Source organism: Euprymna scolopes, chromosome 46 (genome assembly GCF_053919585.1).
Source record: "Euprymna scolopes isolate OS-2025 chromosome 46, ASM5391958v1, whole genome shotgun sequence".
Taxonomy (NCBI): domain Eukaryota; kingdom Metazoa; phylum Mollusca; class Cephalopoda; order Sepiida; family Sepiolidae; genus Euprymna; species Euprymna scolopes.
The window spans coordinates 44,492,819-44,519,653 of record NC_136527.1 but is presented as its reverse complement, the minus strand read 5'-3'; the positions used below and the strand labels follow the sequence as shown (position 1 = coordinate 44,519,653).

The 26,835-nt window shown below is 35.7% G+C and overlaps 1 protein-coding gene across 1 annotated transcript; it reads right to left on the bottom strand.

Moving 5' to 3' along the window:
• Positions 1 to 1,270: 1,270 nt before the first annotated feature.
• LOC145270956 (uncharacterized) lies at positions 1,271 to 14,940 on the bottom strand. Its single transcript, XM_080126501.1, has 2 exons — positions 14,839 to 14,940; positions 1,271 to 3,500 (listed from the first exon to the last, which is right to left on the bottom strand). Exon 2 carries the CDS (start codon positions 3,339 to 3,341, stop codon positions 1,887 to 1,889), a length of 1,455 nt encoding a protein of 484 aa, XP_079982627.1. The 5' UTR covers positions 3,342 to 3,500; positions 14,839 to 14,940; the 3' UTR covers positions 1,271 to 1,886.
• Between the last annotated feature and the right edge of the window lie 11,895 nt (positions 14,941 to 26,835).

Sequence of the window (26,835 nt, the reverse complement as noted above, 5' to 3'; positions counted from 1 at the left end):
CTTAATCCATATTTCAGTTTTTTATTTATTAAATTGTAAGAATAGTTAAAGACACACGCTTCCCATATAAGGAATGGCTCTAAATATTAACGTTATTATTTCAAATCCATATGAAAGCATAGAATATTTAAAAGATACTTTCCCCATATTAAAAATGGCTTTCTAATAATGTTATTACTTCAGCACGGTTCGTTTCCATATGCCAGTTTTTTTATTTATTAAATTGTTACGTGAAAGTACAGAATTATTAAAAAACATACACTCCACATATTAAGAATGTCTTTCTAAATAATAACGTTAATATTTCAGCATGCTCTGTATTTCGAATGTCAGATTTTTATTTATAAAATTGGTAGGTGAAAGCATAGAATAGTTAAAAGACACTCTACCCATATTAAAAATGGCTTTTTAAATAATGTTATTACTTCAGCACGGTTCGTATTCAATATGTCAGTTTTTTATTAAATTGTTAGGTGGAAGTACAGAATAGTTTAAACATATCTTCCCCATTTAAGCTCGGTCTGTAATACGCATGTCAGTTTTTTATTTATTAAATTGTTAGGTGAATGTATAGAATAGTTAAAAACATATGCCTCCCATATAAAAATGACTTTTTAATAATAGCATTGAGACTCAAGACTTTGTATTTTGTATGAAATTAGATTGAGAAATGGATACTTATTGTTGACATGAAAACAATAATAAAACAAAAATAGAGATAAACATGAAAGGAATCTACCTGGTTTTTTCTAAGCAGTTCAGAGATCTCACCCCCACATATGTTTTTCAAGGAGAAAATAATGCCTGGTAAAAAAACTACTTGGTTACTTGGCTAAGATTAAAGTGTAGTATCTGTTCTGATGCTCTGCTTCACTTTTTTTCAGTTGGTGGAGAAGTTCTTCATGACTGAGACAATTATTTTAAATTGTTAAAAGAAAATAAAGGATACTAAAAAACATACCCTACACTCCCCATGCAAAGAATGGCTTTCTAAATAATAACATTATTACTTCAACACAGTTCATATTCCGTATACATGTTTCTTATTTAATAAATTGTTAGATGAAAGTACAGAATTGTTGAAAAATACCTTCCCTCCACATATTAAGAATGGCTTCCTAAATAATATTATTTCAGCACAGTCCGTATTCAGTGTGTTATTTTCCATCCCCTCTGCCTTAAAAATATATTTGAAATAAAATAAATATGAAATCTTAAAAAGAAGAAATATAGGTTTGTCTTTGTACTTACAAATTCAAAACCGTAAGTAAAATGTACATATTATTTTATTTTTTAATACAAAGACATAAAAAAGGAGTTGTCATCAACTAGAATAAAGTCAAAATGTCTAGCGTTCCAGTTTAATATTGTTTTCTGTATTGTGTGCATAAACGCAAATAATGTCGGCTAGTGGTTAATGTACATTTTATAAGTGTAAATTCTGCCAATGTCTACACGTTATTCATGTATGTAAACAAAGATATAACTCAATATAAACCATCCTTGGTGCATGAATATTATTTTCTGAGAATTTCAGTGTTATGTGACCAGTAGTTTAAGGGTTTATCTGTTAGATATCACACACATGTACTATTTTATTTATATAGATAAGTATGTAAGGTTTCACAGCAGCATTTCTAAGATAGGTGGTTGTAGGGATTACATGATAGTAATGTATGGTATATAAGTCATTTCCCACTGTTCTTCCGGTTAATGTTCCCAGGACTTGCTGCTACATTGAATGCTTAATTTTTTTTCCCGTATGTGTTTTCATGAGTAAACAAACTTGACAAGAACCACATACTTCACAAGAATGTGGTTTCTCCTGTATGTGTTTTCCTACAATTAAACAATGTTTACTTCCAAGGAAAATAAGAACCACATACTTAACAAGAATGTGGTTTTTCTCCCGTATGTGTTTTTGTATAAGTCAACAAATTTGATTTCTGTGCAAAAGAAGAACCACATATTTCACAAGAATGTGGTTTCTCTCCCGTATGTGTTTTCATATGACTCAACAAACTTGACTTCTGCGCAAAAGAAGAACCACATACTTCACAAGAATTTGGTTTCTCTCCCATGTGTGTTTTCATATGATTCAACAAATGTGACCTCCATGCAAAAGAAGAACCACATACTTCACAAGAATGTGGTTTCTCTCCCGTATGTGTTTTCATATGTCTCAACAAACTTGACTTCTGTGCAAACGAACAACCACATACTTCACAAGAATGTGGTTTCTCTCCCGTATGTGTTTTCATATGAGTCAACAAATTTGACTTCCATGCAAATGAAGAACCACATACTTCGCAAGAATGTGGTTTCTCTCCCGTATGTGTTTTCATATGACTCAACAAACATGACTTCCATGCAAAAGAAGAACCACATACTTCACAAGAATGTGGTTTCTCTCCCGTATGTGTTTTCATATGAGTCAACAAACTTGCCTTCAATGCAAAAGAAGAACCACATACTTCACAAGAATGTGGTTTCTCTCCCGTATGTGTTTTCATATGTCTCAACAAATTTGACTTCTCCGCAAAAGAACAACAACATACTTCACAACAATGTGGTTTATCTCCCGTATGTGTTTTCATATGATTCAACAAAGTTGATTTATGTGGAAATGAAGAACCACATACTTCACAAGAATGTGGTTTCTCTCCCGTATGTGTTGTCATATGATTCAACAAAGTTGATTTATGTGCAAATGAAGAACCACATACTTCACAAGAATGTGGTTTCTCTCCCGTATGTGTTTTCATATGTCTCAACAAATTTGACTTCTTCGCAAAAGAAGAACTACATACTTCACAAAAATGTGGTTTCTCTCCCGTATGTGTTTTCATATGATTCAACAAAGTTGATTTATGTGCAAATGAAGAACCACATACTTCACAAGAATGTGGTTTCTCTCCCGTATGTGTTTTCATATGATTCAACAAAGCTGATTTATGTGCAAATGAAGAACCACATACTTCACAAGAATGTGGTTTCTCTCCTGTATGTGTTTTCATATGTCTCAACAAATTTGACTTCTGCGCAAAAGAACAACCACATACTTCACAACAATGTGGTTTCTCTACCGTATGTGTTTTCATATGATGCAACAAATTTGACTTCTGCACAAAAGAAGAACCACATACTCTGCAAGAATGGTGTTTCTCTCCCGTATGTGTTTTCATATGCCGCAACAAATGTGACTTCCGTGCAAAAGAAGAACCACATACTTCACAAGAATCTGGTTTCTCTCCCATATGTGTTTCTATATGACGTAACAAAGTTAACTTCTCTGCAAAAGAAGAACCACATATTTCACAAGAATGTAGTTTATCTCCCATGTTTGATTACATTCCACAAAAAGTATATTGAGTTGTGTATATGAGAATAAGCACGCTAATAATTCTTAAAAATTCTTTGAAGGAATTAAAACTGTTACATCACCAAGGAAGAAAAGGTCTTCTTATCTCTTAATGGATTTCTTTTCAGTGTTGAAAATTCTGAAAATATACAATAAATTTGAAAAAATAAAATTTGTGTGACAAAATTTAATTTTTATTAAAATATATATAGCGTCCTATGTAATTTGAAGTAGCATCCTATGTAATTTGAAATTTTATTTTAAATATCACTAAAGATTGAAACTTCAGCATTCAGGAGTATTTAACTTACAACTGATTTTTACCAAGTACTCTAACCATAGCACTTTTTTAAGGATAGATTTTAAACTCTTCTAACTTAATGTTACTAATACTACAATATAAAAGGTTGTGGAAACAAAAAGGTGCATTCCAAAAATGTTATTAAAAAATCTGCAGTTTTATTAAATTAGGCTTTTTACACATGATCAAAATTATAAGACCAAGGGTTTAAATTCTTAGATTTATGGTACGTCTAATGTTTTTAGTTCAGTTAGAGATTAGCAATCACTGTGTAAAGGTGTTACCATGCCTAAACCAAGAAAACTCACCGAAGTTGACTGCCCTCGAATTCTAGGATTCCATAAGCAAAGTTTGTCACAGCGAGTGATAGCAGTTAAGGTATATCGCAGTGCAACTGTTATTGTCAACTTTCTAAAGAACATTGAGAATTATGGAAAAGCAAAATCCTTTAGTATGCCCCCAAAATTTCTCCTGCATTGAGTAGGAAAATCAGACAGGTTGTTATGAATGACAGAGGACTTTCTTCTAGTCAAATTAAGTCGGTTACAGATGCTGATTACAGTCCAATCAGACGACACTTACAAAAAAAGTCATGGTAAATAAAAAGTGTAAACAAATTCCTCTATTGCTTCCACGTCACACAGTGGAACGCTTAAGATTTGGTTGTGAATACCAAATCTGGAACGTTGAGAAGTGGAAGACAGTCTTGTTTTCTAATGAGAAAAATTCAATTTAGATGGTCCTTATGAGTTACAGCGATATTGACATGACAAAAGCATGTCCTTTGAAATTTTTTCCACACCTCATAGTGGTAGAGGGTCCATAATGGTAGGAGGTGCCTTTTCTTACAGATGGTAAGATGGAACTCCAGATGGTGCAGGGTCGTCAGACAACAGCTGGTTATATTAGCGTGCTACAAAAAGCATCTTTGATAATGGAGGGACATCGTTTGTGTGGGGATGGATGGTTATTCCAAGAGGTTGATGCTGCAGTCCACAATGCAAGACAGACCTTGAGCTTTCTACAAGAAAATGGAGTCCATCTCTTGGGACATCCTTCATGCTCACCAGACTTGAACTCAATTGAAAATGTTTAAGGATGGATGAAAAAAGAGGTTTATTGAAACGGCAAACAATATTAAAAAAAAATGAACTTCATGAAGCCATCTTCAGAAACTGGAGCAGGATCCCTCGCACCTTAATGGAAATCCTTATTTTTAACATGCCCCCCAAAATTTCTGAAGTCATCAAAAGCAGTGGAGGTAGAACTCATTATTAAGTTTTATTGTTGAATGTTTTCATACACTTTTCGTACACTTTTTGACAATTTAATAGAATTTTTGTCGCTGATCTTATAATTTTGATCATGTGTAAAAAGCCTAATTTCATAAAATGTAAATTTTAAAAATAAATCTTTAGAATGTAGTTTTTTGTTTCCATAACCTTTTAGATTGTAGTATCGGAAGAGTTTATGGAAACTTTTAACTGCTTTTTACTATATTATGTATAATTAATTGTTCCCATATCGTGTTAAATACTATACTAGGCTTAGTAATTGCTCATCACCCAGAATATATATCGATTCCTTAAGCCAGATTACTCTTTATTGTTCTTCATTTATAATTTTTATTTCATCCCATAAGGGTAGATGGTTTGCCTTTTAAATCATATATTCTGCCATAACTGGTTTTTTCAATCTCTTCAATGTTTTTCTAATCTTACTGTAAGTGAGTGACATGGATTAAATTTGTATAACTTTCAACATTTACATGGAATCTCTTTTTCATGATTTTTCTATAAACCATTTGACATGCACTCTTTAATACTAACCTGATGTTTTAAAAATTACAAATTCTTTCATTTTTTCTGCCATGTCCTTTGTATATGATATACAAACTTTTATTCGTATATCATAATGGCAGTATTCAGAAGAGATTTGACTATCTTGCTTTCTGGTGGAGAGTTTTTCTTAAGCTTTCTACCTCATTTTAATACGTATTGTTATTAGTATATTAGTATATTTTTATTAGTATGTATTGATTTTGCTCGGTGTTTTAGGAAACAGACTGTTAGTTTCTTTATATTATATAGATTGTGAGAATTGAAGTGTTATACTGGCTACATATTTAAAGATATATAGAGTGTTATTAGAGTCTTTTAATGATGTGGTATGAGATGACTTGGAAAATAAGAGACAAGAGTTTGATTTGGAGTGGTATTATTATTTTGTTCTTTCGTCAGTAGCACTTTGTTGTTATAATGGAGTAGTATCTATTTTCAAATTTTGTGCAGGGACTGACTTCACTATTGAAAAAATGGCAGTGGTGTCAGTAACAATATAAATAAGAGAGAAATCTCTTTTTAGGAAAATAGTGCTGTTGGGAAATAAAAGAGACAGTGGAAAAAAGGAGGTGGATTATTGAAACCTTGTGGTATTTCAGGGTGACCGGAGTAGTGGATGGGGAAAAATGTCAGAAGGCCCTTGCAAAAGTTAAATGGAAGATCTGGCTCGACATAAGGAAGGAGTACGAAGAAAATCCCATGAAGGTTTTTCACATGAGACAGTGGATTCTAGTTGAGGATATGGGTCCAGCCAGTCCCCAAAGATATGGAGACATAAAAGAGGAGTAAGGGACTAGTACATGAAGTAAAGAGAAGTAAATAGGCAGGTAGATAATTAGATATTAGTTATTGTGGCGAGCTGGGCCATATACAGAGATTCTGCAGGAGGAATATCCAAGGAAACAAGGGCGCTCCATTCCTGTGATGCCTTATAAACGGAACAAGGGCATCAATGCACATAGTTGGTAATATGGGCGCATCAAATTCCTTTTCAATAAGAATTCAGGGAAAGAATTATAGAACTCTGGTGGATAAGGGAGCAGAGGTGTCAGTAATAAATTTTTTTAAAGCACTCAGACAGAGACATAACTATGCGATAAAAACATTAGTTTAAGAACAGCTAATGGGTGCCAATTAATTGTAGAAGGGATCCTTCGATTAAGATTAGGAATAGGAAGTCAGTCTATCCACGAGGACTTCTTTGTTACAGAGAATATCAGTACAAGTGTCATACTATACCACAACTTAAGAAAAATGGGTTAAGATGTACTTTGATTAAGAAGCAATAAGACTATTTGATGAGTATATAGCTTTGGAAGATTTTGCCAATATTTCATCAATAGTTCAGTTAGCACAGAAAATTACATTAAAACACCAGCATCTACATACATACTTGAGAGGGAGCTGCAAAATAACTAAGTGTAGTGTGACTGGTAACATTATCGAGATTACCATGAATGATGGACAAAAGAGAAAAAAAATTTTAAGGGAATAAAAATACCTCAAGAATTCAAGTTGGAAGTTGATATGTTGAAGTAGAATAAGGATTTTTCTTGGACAGAACCGATACTCTGGAGAAGCATATCAATACTGGAAGGCATTAACTCATACTGAGACGCCCGTATTGAAAAGCAATAAAAGTTGGTAGACTTACAGAATAGACAAAATGATGCGGACAGGTGTCATTGAGGCATTGAATAGCCCGTGGAGTTTTCTATTAGTGTTAGTAGAAAGAATTCTGTGTATATTTTCGGGCTTTAAACAAAATCACCAAGAATATGCCTGAGCATTACTGGTTATTGACGATATACTAGCCTTGCTTGGGCCAGCAAAATATTTCTCAAAAATACACCTAAAGTCAGGGTACTAGCAGCTTAAATTAAGTAAGGACAATAAAAAGAAAGCTGTGTTCACCTGCCACCAGGGTTTATTTAAGTTTAACCTGATGCCACTCAGACTTGCAAATGTATCCAGGGTCTTCCCGGAATTAATGTCCATAGTTATACAGGTACAGCAAGATTATACATTGCCGTATTTGGATGATATTTTAAGATTTTCAGATACTAACATATAAATAGGGTACTAGCCAGTTTATGCAATTTATTTAATTTTCTCAGATACGATGGAAAGTCACTTAGATCACATAGATAGGGTACAAGTCAGTTTACATAAGCACAACCTCAGGTTAAAAACCATAATATGTGAGATTTCTAGGAGAGAAGTACAGTATCTGTGGTTCAAAGTAAGTAAACAGGGTATAGAGCCAGACCTTAACAAAGTCAAATCGATAAAATTAGAGATTTCTTCAACATCACGTCATATTATCAATGATTTATCAAAAAAATTTTGTTTGCCTTTAATGTTTGCCTAAAAACGAAGTTTGCAGATATGGTTATATTGGCGTATTTTGATCCTGAAAAGGACAACCGGCTGTACACCGATGCATCAAATCATGTATTTGGGAAATATCTGTTGCAAATTGTCATATGATCAAAGAGGCTGAAAACCAATTTACTAGTTATCACATAAAGTTAATGATAAAATCGAATCATGTATTTGGGGAATGTCTGTTGTCAAATTGTCATATGATCAAAGGAAGAGCAAAGAGGCTGAAAAACCAATTTACTAGTTATCACATAAAGTTAATGATAAAATCGAATCATGTATTTGGGAAATATCTGTTGCAAATTGTCATATGATCAAAGGATGAGCAAAGAGGCTGAAAAACCAATTTACTAGTTATCACATAAAGTTAATGATAAAATCGAATCATGTATTTGGGAAATATCTGTTGCAAATTGTCATATGATCAAAGGATGAGCAAAGAGGCTGAAAAACCAATTTACTAGTTATCACATAAAGTTAATGATAAAATCGAATCATGTATTTGGGGAATGTCTGTTGCAAATTGTCATATGATCAAAGGATGAGCAAAGAGGCTGAAAAACCAATTTACTAGTTATCACATAAAGTTAATGATAAAATCGAATCATGTATTTGGGAAATATCTGTTGCAAATTGTCATATGATCAAAGGATGAGCAAAGAGGCTGAAAAACCAATTTACTAGTTATCACATAAAGTTAATGATAAAATCGAATCATGTATTTGGGAAATATCTGTTGCAAATTGTCATATAATCAAAGGATGAGCAAAGAGGCTGAAAAACCAATTTACTAGTCATCACATAAAGTTAATGATAAAATCGAATCATGTATTTGGGAAATATCTGTTGCAAATTGTCATATGATCAAAGGATGAGCAAAGAGGCTGAAAAACCAATTTACTAGTTATCACATAAAGTTAATGATAAAATCGAAGCATGTATTTGGGAAATATCTGTTGCAAATTGTCATATGATCAAAGGAAGAGCAAAGAGGCTGAAAAAGCAATTTGCTAGTCATCACATAAAGTTAATGATAAAATCGAATCATGTATTTGGGAAATATCTGTTGCAAATTGTCATATGATCAAAGGAAGAGCAAAGAGGCCGAAAAACCAATTTACTAGTTATCACATAAAGTTAATGATAAAATCGAATCATGTATTTGGGAAATATCTGTCGCAAATTGTCATATGATCAAAGGAAGAGCAAAGAGGCTGAAAAACCAATTTACTAGTCATCACATAAAGTTAATGATAAAATCGAATCATTTGGAGCCAAAAAAGTTTGCGTCATATAATAGGGTTGAGTGTTCATCAGTATCGTCCGAACGTTCTATGATTTCGTGAGTAGATTTAAGAGGCAGATAGGGAAATTTTTAGGTAAATCATCTATAATGCAACAAAAATTATTAATAGTGAAAGACAAGATGATGTCGAAACTCAACGACAAACTATTGATAAGGTTATATGTACCGTCACATCATAGAAAAAGACTGTGCAGTACGATGACAATAATGGTCACATGGGCGTGGAAAAGATATTTCACGCCAATAAGTAAAAGTATTTCTGTCCGTGTTCATTTAAGGAGGTGAATGAATATGTAGGCAAATATATTTCATGCCAAACCAGAAACTTGAGAAAGCAACAACTACAAATGCAGAAGTGTGGTTTGCCTCGTTTTCTTTTTGCAAAACTGATATTGGATATTTCCAGGCCCTACCCTACACTTTCAGGTAACTAGTACATAGTGACGTTCATCGATATGTATAGTGCTTGGGTGGAGACTTTTGCGATCCCTAACAGGAAGGCAGAAATGGTGGTGCATCTGTTGTTGGATGAGATTTTCCCAAGATTCAAGGTACAACTCCAGTTGTTAACAGACAATGGTCCATAAATGTTAACAAAGTGATGAAGAAGTCATGGGAGGACCTCAACATACATCACGTGACCACATCATTTTATTTCCCCTAAAGTAACGGAAAATAGAAAGATTTCATAGGATGATGTATGACATTTTAGCGAACAATGAACAGTCATGGCATTTATACATAAACCAAATGTTGGCGACTGTCAGATTCCATGTGAGCGAAATAATGAAATTCTCACCATACTTCTTGGTCTACAACAGAGACGTGATCCTGCCATTGGATAATATATTAATGCCTTGTAGAGTAAACTATGGGGACGAGCAACACGAGGTCGCTCTAAAAGAGATGCATCGATCTTTTACTTTAGTAAGGGATAACATTCAGGAAGCTAGGAAAAAACTTAAAGTCAATGGATTTTAAGATTGAAGATCTGGTTTATTATGTAAGAAAACATATTATGTGGTTATATAAGATTAAGTAGCTTTTGAAGGGCTCCATGACAACGTGCATGTGTAACATCTGTGGACAACGGCAATCAAGGAATGGGAAATTCCCAGCATGGAAATACCATTATGAAAGAGCGTATGAGTTGGATAGCAATTCAGGCATAGTACAGGCTGTTATCTTAATATGGAGGAGTTAACATCAACAAGAAAGATCGGATCAGGAGTCTGATGTACCAATGATGAAGAGGAGAGTCATAACACAGAGCATAACGTCGAAAATTGCATATATTTTAGACACGAATTATCCCCTATTTTCATCAAATATGATATTAGGATCCGTTCAGAAAGGCCTAAAGTAGGTTCAGTGTTTGGAAGTGGTTAGGGTTAGATGTCAAAGACGATATTAGGATCCGTTCAGAAAGGCCCAAAGTAGGTTCAGTGTTTGGAAGTGGGGAAGAGGAACAAGTGAAATTGAATTGTTTAGGTTGGATAGGATATATTTTCTGTTTTTAAAAGAATATTCCTTTCTCGGGTTCGTTCCATGCATGATTAAAAAAAGTAATTGAAAGTGATTATGACAAAGACAAAAGAAATTAATTTTTAAGTTGACACAAAAAGAAAGCAATTGCACAAGTTTGGACTCATCTGCAGTGGTCAAAAAATGGAAAGGAAGGTGATGAAAAAAAGACACATTGAATGGTGATTCTACTAACTAATTTCCCTGTTTCATTGGCAAGCTGAGCACATGACAACATTCATGAAACGATTAAACATTGGCAATCCTCTCTTCCTTTCCAGCTCTTGGCACTGAGAACACACTGAATGAGGCTTCTACTAACTTATTTCCCTGTTTCATTTGCATAGAAATGGCGACAGTCTGCATTGCACAATTGACCATCAACAATAAAACCGTTTTGCCATTTTAGCTTTTCTGGCCTTTATTTTTTCTTACACTACCAACTCTTCGAAGTACACACACACATGCTAGCCAAGTCAGTTACACACATGGACCCATTCTACAACCAATCCTTTTCTTCTTTTTTACATTTTTACTAACGAATAAATTCTTGTGTATCCACTTAAAAATGCTGCCAACCCTTCTTTAAACCAATAATTTCTCGGGTAAATTCGATACAATGCTATCAAAAACGTACAACTTTTAAACTTAAAACTGTTGTCAAAACATCACACTCCAAAACTCGATACTCTATTGTAAAAACTTCCAACTCAAAAACACAAATTCATTACATCCACTTATGAAAACCCCATTAATAATCACAGTTAATGTTCCATAACATACAAAATAGTTTGATTTTATGTCATCTCACTTTTCAAAACAGAATTAAAGTTAATGTGTACTATCACAATCCGGTAAGTAGATATGAAATTTCCATTATTGCAAGGAAAAACAAAAAAATTTAATGTTCAACAAAATAAAAAATAATTACACACACATGCTAGTCAATTACAATTGTCCCTACAAAAATTCAGAACATCCACTTATGAAAGCCTCATTAATAAAAACTCTAAACTTTTCATCTATCACATTTAATTGCTTGATTGGTTGAAACATGGACTCATTCTACAATCCTTTTCTTATTTTCTACATTTTTACTAACGAATAAAATTAATAAAGTTGTTTTTCAATGTTAGAATGAGTCTTTCTATACTACAATCCTTTCAGCAGATAAATATAAATTAGCAATTTATTGTTAAACTAACAATTTCTCGGGTTAATTCGATACAGATGTCAAAAACTTCCAACTTTAAAACTTGAAACTGTTGTCAAAACATCACACTCCAAAACTCGACACTCTATTGTGAAAACTTCCAACTTAAAAATTCAACACTCTTTCAAGTTAACTTGCACATGACTACGCACATAGCACGCCTTTATCCAACTTGTTCTTCTGTTTGTTTCACAAACGTTTTTATTCACCCATTTCATTTGCATAGAAATAGTGAGTCTGTGTTGCACAAGTGGCCGTCTGTTAGAGAATAACAAGGCAGAAGCAGAAAATTATCTGTTGATCTATCTGTTTATCTAATTATCTCTGTATCTATCTGTCTATATAATTACCTATCAAGCGATGAGTTGACAACAGAGATTTTAAGTCATTTTCGATGACATGTTTTGTGTTCCAGTCTGTGCAAGCATAGCTGAAGTTGGATTAGAGACGCCGATAAAGACAGATGGGATTAAATGGGTCACCCCTGTGAAGGAGAAGTCTCAAAATGGAAGCATAGAAGAAATCTCCAATCCAAAGATATAAAATCCTACACCGTCTTGGGTCCTGTCTTGAAGCGTTCCTTTAAACAGATTCGAGCTCCTTAAGGACGTATGACAAACCTATCAGAATTAGCAGACAGGTATGACGTCATGTTATGTTATATATGTATATATGTTGGCATGCAATCACACACCAACACCTAGAAGAATCATGGGCATCTACAATAGACATTAAAGATCTGATGACAATAGTCCGTTACACAAAAAACACAACATACATAGTAACACGTCAACAATAAAACCAACTGATATTTTAACCTTTCTTTTTTTTGTTACACAACTAACACGTTGAAGCACACACACATGCTAGCCAAGTAAGTTATGATTTTCCTTACACAAATTCAGAACATCCACTTATGAAAGTCCCATTAATAATAACTCCAACCTTTTCATCTATCACAGTTAATGTTTCATAAAATACAAAATAGTTTAATTTTATGTCATCATCACCTTTCAAAACGTTAAAGGGTACTATCACAATCCGGTAAGTAAATATGAAATTTCCATTATTGTGATGAAAAACAAAAACAAGTTTTCAACATGTAAAAAATGTAAAGAAAGAAAAATGTTATTGGCACGTATCATTTGGACTATTGTTCTCATCTTAAATGTTATTTTTACAATTTTTGCACAATAAATAACACTCAAGATGAGAACAGTAGTCTGAATAATCTAAATAAGACAAAGAATCATTCCTCATCTAAAGAAATTCAGAACCGTAATATTGTAATTTGTTTAAAAAACATTATTATTTTTTAAAATTTAATCAAAGTTATTTGTAAGGTTTGTTGAATGTATTTTTGAAAGAACTTAAAAATACATAATAAGTTTCTTTAATTATCAGCATTCTTTAAACAAACGAACAGAAAATTTAATAACTGCATTTCCAAATAAATTAACAGGAAAACTCAACAAGAATACAAACATTTAATTTTTAAAAATGAGAAAACAATAACTGCATTACTTAATTTGTGAAATTTGGCTAAAAAAGTCGATGTTTCCAAAATGGGGGTTTGATTTACTATAGTGTTGTATTAGAAACAGAGTACACCTAAAAATAGTAAATACTGAATTCTTTTTTATATATAATCTGGTAGATTACTGAGTATTAGACTTCGTTGAAAAAAGATTTAAAAAAAAGATGACAATAAAAAATATACACAGTGGAAGGGTACAACTTCCATACGTGCATCGAGCATTTTTTTTTACCTTAAACATATGAATCAGTGAAAAACATTTAAATTTAAAAAATTGAAAAAAAGAAAAAATTATAATTATATGTTGTTTTAGTCCACGTCAAAAATCTTTCCAATCCTCCAAAAAAATCTTTACAATGACGACTTTTTTAAGGTTTTCAGGAGTTATATACTTTAAAAGTGGCGCAGAGAAATATTTTTCATGATATAACAAAATTATTTTTTTTAAAGTGGGGGATCACTTTTCATTATAAATTTAATGTAAAATGAGCATCCACTTTATGGACACCTAGTAAAGCGCAAAGCGGACACTTTGTTTTTGTTTGTTTTTTTCTGATTTCATGTTTCAATAAAGACACAGGGACATTAAAAAACAAAAATCAAGAAAAATTTTTATCAATTCTGTACGTGAAAACGCATACAGAATTAGCCACCACTGATAACATAAAGAATTACGTATTGACCGTTTTTTGTATTTTTAATTCAGTATTGAAAACAAAATCTGATAAATTAGTGATCATTCGATAATAATCCGATGCAAAAAAAGATGAAAATAAAAAAATACACTTTACTTTAAACATATGAATCAGTGAAAAACATTTAAATTTAAAAAAATTGAAAAAAGAAAATTTATAAATAAATAGGTTGTTTTAGTCCACATCTAAAAGCTTTGCAATCCTCAAAAAATATTTTACAATGACGACTTTTTAAGGTTTTCAGGAGTTCTGAAAACGAATATATACATTAAAAGTGGCGCAGAGAAATAGTTTTCATGATATAAAAAAATTACTTTTTCAAAAAGTGGGGGATAACTTTTCATTATAAATTTAATGTAAAATGAGCACCTACTTTATGGCCATTTAGTAAGGCGGGCCTTTTTTTTAAAAATTTTTTGTTGTTTTTTTTCTGATTTCATGTTTTGATAAAGACAACACGATATTAAAGAACAAAAAAAAAAACAAGAAAAATGTTATCATACAGAATTGGTCACCACTGATAACATAAAGAATTACGTATTGAACGTTTTTTTTTATGTTTAAGTCAGTATTGAAAACAAAATCTGATAAATTAGTGACCATTCGATAATAATCCGATGAAAAAAACATGAAAATAAAAAAATACACATACGTGCGCCATGTAGTAATACTTACGTTTTTGTTTTATAATCTGCTTTCGATTAACTTTATCTGCTTTTATAAAGGAAACGATTTTTCAAATGTGATTGACTTTACAAGCTCAACTTAACATTCAAGATGACGAACGGAAGAGCAAGTTCACAGACAACAAAATTGAAGAGGAAAAATAAAAAAGAAATCATCTCGAAATAGAGCCGATCTATTTGGTGAATATCACGGATAAAATTAGTATTATTTTATTTAACATTTTAATATTTACATGAGAGAGAACAGATTACAAGTTTAATTTTTTTTATTAATTCTCTAATTCGTTGCACGTGCAATTTAATGGCTGACACTGATTTAAAGCCGCCTTTTCGTATTTTTATTTATTTATTTATTTTATATCCCTGATTTTTTTAAATTGTTTGAAACATTTAAGCCTAAAGTTAGTTTGATGTTTGTGCAGTTTACCAAACTCATTAAAAATGAAGATATTGGTGAACATTAGTTATATATATATATATATATATATATATATATATATATATATATATATATATATATATATATATATATATATATATATATATATATATATATATATATATATATATATATATATACATTATCGTGTTAAATCTCTAATTCGTTGTAGGTGCAATTTAATGGCGGGAACAGATAACTTAACATATTTTTGAAAGCTTATCAATGATAATATGATAAGCCTTATCATATTTTTTAATCGTGTTTTAAAGATTAAAGCTTAAAGTTAATCGATGATATTGACTGGTTACTTAAATTCGGTTCAAGGAAATAATTTATCCCGAATTCTCCTAAGACAGCAAAACATCGAATCGGAAATGTAAATATGAATCGAAACGTTTCGTTTCTCCCCCGCCCCCCCCCCCAATTTTCTCAGTTTTTTATTATCGAAATGAAACGAAACAGCTTTATTTTTATTTTTTTTGTCTCTTTTTTTTATCGAAATGGAATTTGTTTTTGTTTTCCTTTTATTTTTATTTTATTTCATTTTTATTGTGAAAGAAAAGGGGGGGGTAATGATTGCTCACGAGAGGGAGAGCGTTGTGCATTTACCTTGCTTACTAACAAAAAGAGACTGCCTTTTTAAAGCTTTTTTTTCACAGGTCAGGTGACAGTTAATCACATGAGCTTTTTGTTATTTAAAGGGAGATTCTTCCCAGTCATTGGATTCTTAGGGAAAATTAATTTTTTTTTCACATTATTAGTTTTTTTGTTTTTTTTGGGAGGGGGGTCTTCTATATAAATAAAGGTTCCACCCTCAAATTTAAAATTACTACTACTAAGGTTTTTCTGGCTGCTGAAAACGAAAACAACGTTTAAAATTTCAGTAAACAAATATTTTTTCAGACATGAAAAAATTATCGTGTGAAAATGAGGGGGATCACCTTTTTATATTAATGTAACGTAAAATAAGCACCCTCTTTACGGCCACCTTTTGCGGGGGGGGGTAATTTTCTTAAGAGAGTGTTTATTTGGTAATTGTGACCAACCAACCAGCAAAAATGAGCGTTTGTGCTTACAACAACGACCACTAGTTATAACAAAAAAAATGTTTTAAAAAAATACATTTTTCTCAGTTTTTATTAATGAAATGAAATGAAACAGCTTTGTTTTTGTCTCTTTCTTTTGTTATCGAAATGAAATTTGTTTTTGTTTTCGTTTTATTTTTATTTTATTTTTATTAGTTTTTTTGGGGGGGGATTCTATTTAAGTAACGATTCCACCCTCAAATTTAAAATTACTGGAGATTACTTTTCTATATTAATTTAACGTAAAAACTGTTTAAAAAATATACATGAAAAAAAAAGTTGTAATGAAAATGTTTTCCTGGTGGTGTCAGAAACTGACAAATTCAAATTTAGAAATTAAATTTATTGTAAAACATCCCTTGAAATATAAATATTAGTTTTCTGGTACTATTTCAAAGATAATTAATAAAATAAAGTCTTAAGATATTTATTGGATTAAAAAAAAGAAGACATTGTTTTTAGAAAAAAAGCTTAACCCGTCAAGTTCGTAACAGATCCAGCTTTGCTTAATCAAAACAAAAGATAACGCGTCGCTCATAAGTTCTATAACCCTTCCCCCCCCAAAAAAAAAATCAGGAAGTCCATTTTATTTTATAACTAGGGCTGTGACAAGAGAACCTTTTTATCATTGTTTTGACTCTCGAGTATATATCCGACACAGTTAATCAACCGAGAACCACATCACTCTATTGTTCGAATTTTTTTGTACCAATAATAGTGCCCCCCCCTGTTTACATTTATTATATTTTATCTGGTTCTTGTATTTGATTTTTTGTATTTCGTATCTGTAATAATTCTTAGTTTCATACATTTTGGGTTTGATAAGCCCAGTAAGGATTTCAGCCTCTTTTTTGGTTGCAGCGGTGTGGAGAGTGGATGCAGGTTCATTGCCCAGCGCAGACAAGGAATTTTGAAGCCTCCTTCAAAGAAGAAAACCCGGCAAGAATACCACGGATATGCGACGAGGCATGCTTCTGAAAACTATCTACGTGACTATGGTCTGCACGTATTTGGAAGGAGTATAATTTTTTAAAAGGTTTCTATTTTGTGTGGTTACGGTTTGCACGTAAATGGAAGGAAAGAAATTTCTAAAAGTACTTTAGTTTGGGAAATTTCTGCTTTTATTTGAAAGCATTTGGCAAATTTTGTCCCTATATTTAATGTATTTTGCAATTTTCCCCCCTTATTAAACACATTTAGCAAATTTTGTCCCTTATTTAAGACACTTTGAATGTTAAGTGTGCCCTTTACTAATCGAGATAGGTTTTAATTCTTTTTCTTTCAAGTTAGGATTAAATTTAACCTCTTGAAATTTCTGCTACCTCCGCTACCTGACACTATCAATTTGTCTCTTAGATTCGTTCGACTATAGTGAATTTCTTCCGTTATTTAAAGGCATTTTCCAAATTTATTTTCCCTTATTAAGAAGCATTTTGTAAGTTTACTGCTTTTATTTGAAGGCATTTTGTAAATTCATGTCCCTTCAGATTACTTTTCAAATTAAGTATATCTTTCCTATGTCGAGACCCGTTTTATTCTCATTCTGTCAATGCGTTACTTAGCTAGGGTTAATAAACTGGCCCACTTGTTGACTCTTTCTGTTGCCCCCCCCCGTACCCCACGCCTGTATTTAGAAACGGTCTGTATAGATATTTCAACTACTAAATTCCCTTCCCACTTAAGTTGTAACTTGGCATGTATCTCAACGTCCCATTAAAAGACACGACGCCTACTATGTCCTTAGTTTAGAAAACGTGTAATGTAATTTGTATGTTTCGAATATTCGACATTAGCTTAACAAAGATTCCTGAATTTATCATAGTACGTCTGTACAGGGACTGCAATGTTATATTTAGTTTATTCTTGAATTTAGCATTTTTATGTACGTCTAATGTCTTTATTTATATCTGTCTAATATATTTTACGTACGCCTAGCACACAGTTTTGCACATATTTTCCTTATAAAAAGAGATTAAGGAATACATATATACTTTCCTTTTACTACTTTTTAAAATTGAAGTTGTAACTTTCGTAACCATCTTTCGAAATATAATCTACATTTTAATCGCATTAGTGTAAATTCCACGGGTATTGCGATTTATCTTGGGAGAAACTATAGCATTTTCTTCCCTAGTCAGCGAATAAGAGATCCTGCTAGACTGAGGTAATTTTATTTTTCGTCCTAATTCAGCGTGTTCGATATTTTTTGGAAGCTGGATTTTCCTCACTTTAAGAAACGACTTTTATCTAACTATACCCTCGTGGGGTGCCTAGTAAATAGAGATGCTGTGTCCGAAACCGGACGATAGTATCACAGATATTGTATTATGTGTTGAAGTCTACTTTACCTAAAACTTGTTGCATTCGCATATGTGCGATTACTTTCGTATTTTATTGTAGAAAACGATTTCTTATATGTTGAAGATATTTAAAATTTTCAATAGCGAGTTTATACCGATTTGTTTTGCGGACTGTGTTATTCAAAGAGTTTGTGAAAAAACAATCCCCCTTTCTTTACCTTGACCTGTATTTGCATTTGGTTATTTGAATTCGTTTGAAGATACACATGTGACATAAGTGGCATGTACCCTCCCCCGACGTAGTATATTTAAACTCTCTTCCCACTTTTTTCCTAGGTTAAATTGCAGTGAGGATATTGCTATAAAAGTGTTAAACGTTATTCATTTTCTAGTCAATTAACTTCCAAATAGAAATTTGCATTTTAAATCCACTTAATTTTAATTTTGAGTCATAGTGACCCTTTTAATTTGTAACTGGGGATTGTAGCCCTTGATATTTTCACGGTTCAACATGCTGTATTGGTCTTGTTAGTTTTGTGCTATGAGGAAGGAATTTTATGCAAATACCTTTGTAACCTTTGTGTGTGCATTTTTTGTGTAAAATATTTGAACGCCTATTTTTTGTATTTGTTTTGATTTAGTTTATATTTTTGAAAAAACAAACAAACGCTGCACGATGTTGGTCACTCGTTCTTCCGGATTCCTTGTAAGGAAACAGAAGTTTTATTTAGGGAAGATTACCGTTGTCTTAGATTTGTTGCGGTTGCAGAAGGAATTACGTAAGCCTTATTTTATGACAATGAAAGCCGATGTTGATGAATGGTTAGCATCAGTAGATAGTATAACTGAGGTGTTCAGTGATCGTTCCTTGCGTGAGGACGTGGACTGTTCGTTTCTAGAAGCGGATGCTGTTAATGTTGTAGTGTGCTCGTCCCAGGTTCGATTCATTCTCTCGAGGTTGGCAGATGGTGTGGAGTGTGATTCCTTGTGCAACCCTGTGATATTCGAAACCCCTAGGGAGATGCTTGGCGAGTTACCGACTACTAGGCCCAAATGTCCAGACTCGGAAGACGATTTGCTGAGTGCTGGCAAGTTTGGCTTGGAAAATATTGCATCTCAGTCTGAAAGCAGTTTTGCAAGTTCCACTTCAGAGGATCTGCGTAGTCAGGTGCTGAAGTTTGATTTTTCTGGCAGGCAGTTTGCCAGTAATATTTTAAAGAAAAATGTCTTGGGAGTGAGATTCCCAGGTATCATGAATGATACCACTCGTGTCCACGACTTGTTAAGCGTGGGCATGAATATTGTGAAATTCATGGAGGGATTTCCATGGAATGTTGGAATTGTTTTACCCTCTAACCATGTGAGTTCGAAAACTTGCATGTGTGGTTATCTTCCACAACCTTGTCAGAATACTGAATATCTTAGTCATGACGGTGAGATATTACTCAGGTCATGTAGTTCTGACAGTAGCCAGTAGTTAAAGGACAGGAGTCTATCCTGTGTGAAAGTGCAAGTTTTGTGCACTTCTTTAAGTGCTAATGTTAGCACTGGGAGAGAAATTCCTCATCAAGGGTATAGGGCAAAAAGCACTATATCCACATGTGGACTTGTAAAAACCAAGAGAAGAATGTTTTTTTAAGAGTTACGTGAACTCAAGTTGGACTGGGACGTCCAGATTCAGGTTGAGTGTAATTCGATAAAGAATCCCATGAGGGATCCTGTCGAATTTGCTGACTGCATGGTGTGTAGTTCAGCTCCTACGAGAATGTAGGATATGTTGTGCAGACATTACTTGCAGAACCTTCATTCTATGAAGTTGCTCCTTTAGGCATAACATTTCCTGCTTTGGAGTCACATGCAGGTGTCATTGTTTTTAAATGTTTTGTGAAGATCTGCCTTGACGTAGCCTACTGCAGAATTGCAAGAGCTATTGAAGTCAAGCTCGATTTGTCCTGGGTTGTTTCTGAGGCGTTCAGGACCATCTTATACTTAGAAGTGAGTTTTCTAATGCTGAGATGTTTGTTTCAGTGCTGAACACAAAAAGATTGGATTTCTGCTTGCTAGGGGTCTTCCATAAGTATTACAACTCCAGTTGCCTAGGAGTTTCTGACACCTATACTCAATTTTATTTTTATTTCGGACTATTAGTCTCATCTTTATTAGTTGTTGTTTGTTTGTTTTTTTTATTGGTTCACAACGTTTCGGCCAACTTCCTCTGGCCTTCGTCAGGTGGTAACCGTGACGGATAGGAACTTCGAATCTCCTAACTGCATTCTCAGCCATCACTGTCATCCGTAGTTGTCGTCGTCTCACCACATTTTTGACCAATTACCTCTGGCACGCTTTGGGTGGGATTGAAACCGCTATCTTCAGACAATGTTCATCTGGAACCGTAGAGATTCAACGTCTCTATCAACTGCGCCACGGGCCCCGAATGGCTGAGAATGCAGTTGGGAGATTCGAAGTTCCTATCCGTCGCGGTTACCACCTGACGAAGGCCAGAGGAAGTTGGCCGAAACGTTGTGAACCAATAAAAAAAAAAAACAAACAACAACTAATAAAGATGAGACTAATAGTCCGAAATAAAAATAAAATTAACATAAAAATGCTCATCTCAAAATAAAAAATTCCAATTAAGGAATAATATATATATATATATATATATATACCTATACTCAACTTTGTTTTGCTATATGTATATGGCTATGCAAACGTTTAAAGCTGTAATTGCCTTGCAGAATTTGTGCAGAATTTGGGTTTCAGTTTTATTTCATTCCACTAAGTTGAAGAACTTATCAAAGTATAGGGTTGATTGGGTTCGTCCCTCTTGTAGCACAAGTGTTGATCTCACTGGGCTCTTGTGGTTACGAGGGAGCTGATATATTTTGGTGTTCGCTAGAGATCCTATAGGGATGAGGAGTTTGGATGATAAATTATGTGAACTCCTCAAACCTTTATACTCTTTTATATGCAAATAATTAATTATCTGGCGAAATATTCTCAGTTCAAAATTCTGTTGCAAACCTGCATCTGATCCTTCGTTTTAAATTTATGAATCCGGTTAGGTACTTCTCTGTTCAAACCTAAAACAGGAAGGGTTTCATGTGAATTGTTTTTTAGAATAAGCCTATTTGAATTTTTCTTTTTTTGTTCTGATATTTGTTTCCTGGAGATCTTCTGACCATACATTGTGTGATATATGTATATATATAGAAAAAATTTTGTATTGTAAATTTTACAGGTGTCATCCAACAGTAGGTTGACTGCCATTTCCTGTTGGGAGAGAATGTTGTTATTTTTTGTACCAATAATGGTGCATCCCCCCCGTTTACATTTATTACTTTATCTGGTTCTTATATATGATTTTTGTATTTCGTATCCTTTATGATTTTTAGTTTCATATATCTTGGGTTTGTACGAAATTCCCTTTTATTTGGAGAAAAGAGGAATGCTAGCTCTGTGATGACGTCACGAGCCCAGCGCCAATTTCGGCCTCTTTTGAAATTCCGCCGACGTGGAGATTGGACGTTTGTTTCATTGCTCGGCGCTGAAAATAGAATTTTGACGAGCCTCCTTCAAAGAAGAAAACCCGGCAAGAATACCCGGGTATGCGACGAGGCATACTTCTGAAAACTATCTATGTGGCTACGGTTTTCCACATAATTTGAAGGAGGGCAATTATTTTTAGAAAAGACTTTATTTTCTGTGACAAGGAATTTTGGAACCTCCTACAAAGAAGAAAACCTGGCAAGAAAACCCCGGTTATGCGACGCGGCCATACTTCTGAAATCCATCTGTGTGTCTACAGTTTGCACGCAAATGGAGGAGAGAAAATTCTAAAAGGACTTTAAACGAAAAAAGAAAAAAAAGGAAAAAGGCACGTGCCTGACTGGCTTTCAATTTGTAGATACACTCCACAAATTTATTTCATATTTCATTATAAGAACCAGTGTTTTTTTTATTATTATATGTTACCTTGGCATTTCATAAATTTAATGCCCACAAAGGGAAAACTTTGCAACTAATTTTATTGTGAATAAAATCTCTTCTTCGTTTCAAAGCAAAACCTTTATATTTTATTCTTTACCCCCCCCCCTTTTTATCCCATGCGGTAATTTTTTTTCAGGTTAGTTACTTTAGCATCGAATTTATCTGGAAGCAAGATAAAATTCCGACATAACTTATTGAACCAAATAAAAGCATAAAAATACATAACTTATCCAGGTAGGTAGAAGGGTAACTTATCGAACTGAATAAAAACATTATAAAACACATAACTTATCCAGGTAGGTAGAAGAGTAACTTATCGAACCGAATAAAAGCATAAAAATACATAACTTATCCAGGTAGGTAAAATTGTAACTTTTCTAAAGCCGTTTCACAAGTAAGTCGGATTCTACCTTTTTAGGCGACTACGTGTGAAAAGAAAGAAAAGGCTTGAAGTTTTGTTCCAAGTTTTGCAGAAGGGCAAGTCCTGTAGAATCAGCAGAAAAGAAAGTCCTGTAAAGTCAGCAGACGAGCAAGTCCCAAAAAATCACGCACACACTAAAGTACTCTTAAAGCTGCAGCAGTTCACCAATACTATCACACTGACGTCGATCCTAGAAAAGACCCCCATGTTCCAAACACACTCCCTTTATCCTTCCGGCGTTCGTCCTCGGCCAATCAGCAGCCAAAGAACGGTCACGTGGGGCCCAGTGAGGATCGCACAATCTACAAGATGAGGACGGCGCCATTTTGGAATTTCTATCATGTTTCGGCCATGCACGTACGCACACCGTAGGAGCGTTCCAAGGTAAGGCATGACGCGCAGACACGTGGGCGCTTCCTCCCTTAATTTTCTTCGACTCTACACCCCCCCCTGGTCTCAAGATCACACATGCAGCATTGCAGCCGCGGTCGTTTGATGCGGGCGGTCCTACAGAGGGGGATTAGCTGGGCTTCTTCATCTCCACCAGTGCCACCCGGGTCAGTGTCCACAGTCCTACCATCTGGCTGCACTTCATCTTCCTCCGAGCTACCTGGGTCAGTGTCCACAGTCCTACCATCCGGCTGCGCTTTATCTTCATCTTCATCCGAGCTCTCAGAAGTGGTGCTGGACCTATCGCCATCCATGCTGAGGTTCTCAGCCATAGGCTGGATCCACATTTCATCACTGGATGATTCATTACTTTCACTGTTCACCATTTGGTTTATATCAAGGGCGGGCCAGACATCCCTTACATGGCGTGGGACACCATCAACCAGCACAGCCTGCTCACCGATTATCTCGGTGATCCGTCCCTGTCTGAACCTGGTCGTGCATCGGTTATTGGGAGGCCTTACCCAGACGGTGTCCCCTGACTTGTACCGTCCTTGCGTCTTCTTCTGATTAGGTGGGAAGGCGTCAATGTCCTTAACACGCACTCGATAGCGATGTATCGCATTAGCAGGTGCACTTTAAGCAGTCGCGTCATCCTTTGGCGTTGTATTGTACCTATATACCGCCTCCGCAATCGTGCATTGCTTCCTTGCTGCTATAGGTTTCACACTTCGGTGGCACCGCTCTACTATACCGTTGCCACTCGGCACATACGCACACCTGTGTTTAAGCCGGGTCCCCCACTCCTCCATGAAACGCCTGAATTCCCCGCTGCAAAAGGCTGTGTCGTTGTCCGTGAGAAGCTCTTCGGGTGGCCCCCGCTCGTAAAATATAGACTCTAATTGGCGGATGACACTAGCCGAATCCTGTCTTGTAAACAGTCGCCAGATCGCAAACCAATCCATTAGTGTGAGGAAGTGCTGACCACCATAGTGGGTTATGTCCATGCCCAGCCGGCTCCAAGTCCCGTCGACTTCCAGCCGACCTTTCTGCCATTTGGTGGGAGCCGGGTCGATTGACTGGCATATTTGGCATTCCTTGACCACTGATTCTACTCTGTTTTTGGACACTGACGGGTTGGTTAAGTGTGCGAAATAATATGTCCGTCTCACTCCGGGGTGTCCAGTGTCCTGGTTTAACCTCTTGATCTCATCCGTCTCCTCAATAGAGGCAGCACATAACGATCCTGGTTCGGCTTCTTTCTTCATTGCGTCGAACCACCTCTGGGGCACACGGGTGAGTTTATCTGCAAGATTGCGGGTGGAAGCGACAAGCACCGCGTTCACCGATAGGTTGTACTCTTCCACCAACTTCCTTAGAGTCTCCAACCTTCGTCTGATTAGCATTTTGGTAGCCGTCTTGGTGAGCACTCCCGCTTTGCCTGTTGGTGTGTCAACTATCCAGTGGTACACGCACAGCGAATCTGTGTGTAAGCACAATTCTTTAACCTTCCACTGGAGTGCCATATTTACTCCCTTTATCGCCGCATCCAACTCCGCTAGGTTGATGTGAGTTGCATCATCCAGTGGTCGCAACCAGCAGGCGTCCTAAATCACAGACCCGTTCATCTCCAATAGTGCCCCGATTGCGAGGGAGCTCGCATCCACCCACACATTTAGTCTGTCTCTCTGGACGCACCAATCTCCTTCAGCGGGGTCCTCCTGCTTGACTCTTGTGATGGTTTCTTTTACCATGCGAAGCAACAGATTGTCCACCGTCTCGTCATCCCAGCCTTTAGTAACTGCACTCGCCCTCCTCTTCATGCTGGCTGTTGCGACCCGGGTCCATCCACATACTGGCAAGTGTCCTACCAGTTTTCCACACAGGGAAAATATGGCCCGCCTAGTGAGGATATGGGGCACTTCGGGGACTGCAGTTCCGCGCCCCCACCTCAAGGTCCCTCGCTCCTGTTGAACGCTCAACCCCAAAACACGAGCGCCATCCTCCAAGCGTTCTGGATCCTTACAAATCAGTCAAAGTTCGGCAAGCTTAGCCCTCACACGTGATGATGGCACAACGTCTTCATTCACGTATATGCCTTTGTAAAAAAAAAGGTATGCTGATGTCCCCTCTTTTACGGTCTTATCCTGTGACAATACAGCATTGACGATCGTCTTCATGATTTGGGGCACAACGTTCAGCCCAAAGCCCAGTCGCGTGAGGTAATACCTCCTACCGGAAAACACTACCGTCTGAAACGGACACAGTGTCTTGCTAACCCGGACCTGCAGATATGCCCTTCTAAGGTCCAACAGGGACACATTAGAACCCAGCTGGCGCCATTCTCGCAGTTTGCTAGCACACACGTCGGCATCGCCTGTGAACGCATAAACATATGAGTTCAGTTCTCGGTAATCCATCACCGGCCTGACTTTTGCTTTCTTCTGTTGAGCAACTGCCATTAATGGGATCAGACCCTTGGGGGGTCCAAGTTTTTTGTAGGGGTAGGGAATCAACCAGCCATCCTCGATCCATTTGCGAAGTTCTTCTTCATACGCGGGCCTCATGTGGTCGGGCACATGGTATTCCGTTATGCCATTTTGCAGTTTGGCCGGTTCTCGGTCTTCCGACCACTTCCATGAGGCAGTCCAGGCCCTCTTTTGCTCGTCAAATTCGACGGTGAAGTCTGGTTGGTCGATCTTTAGTGCAGCACACACTGGGAATTTCTCCTGAAAATGTACCGCCCCCGTCGCCGTTATGTAGACGCCACCAAGAGCTCTGATGGCATCATATCCTAGGAGCAGGTCAAAACTCAGGGGTTTTTCTGGTACCACCAGCGCCTCAAGATTAGCGGAGATTCCATTTTTCGTCCAAATGTTTACGCTGCCCACCCCGCAACATGTGCGCGTCTCTCCACTGATGGTAGTCACTCGGACGTTCTTCTTTCTCCAAGTGTGGCAGAGATCTGCACATATGATAGTGCGGGAGCACCCGAAGTCGAGGAGTGCTGAGCGCAGTGTTTCGTTGACATATATCGAAACGATCGGCAGCGTCTCATTTAATTTCTGCGTGGGGAAGAGGTTGATGCTGAAATCTTGTCCCCGGTTCTGTTTCCTGGACAGTCTTGAGCTATATGGCCGGCTTCCTTACACCGGTAGCAGCAAACGGCCATTGGTTGCTGCCGGCAGTTCTTTGCAATATTGCCCTGTCCATTGCATTTGTAGCATATGATTCCGCCACGTGGACCGGGTCCCTGATACGGTTTCTTATCATTCGGCGTGGACCAGGCAGCAGCAATTACCGGTTCCCTCATCTCGGAATAATTCTTCATTACAGTCCTGGCCCGATCCACTAGGTC

Bases quoted from the DNA above. Each gene is read 5' to 3' on its own strand.
- LOC145270956 (XM_080126501.1), bottom strand. From the start codon at position 3,341: ATGGGAGATAAACTACATTCTTGTGAAATATGTGGTTCTTCTTTTGCA.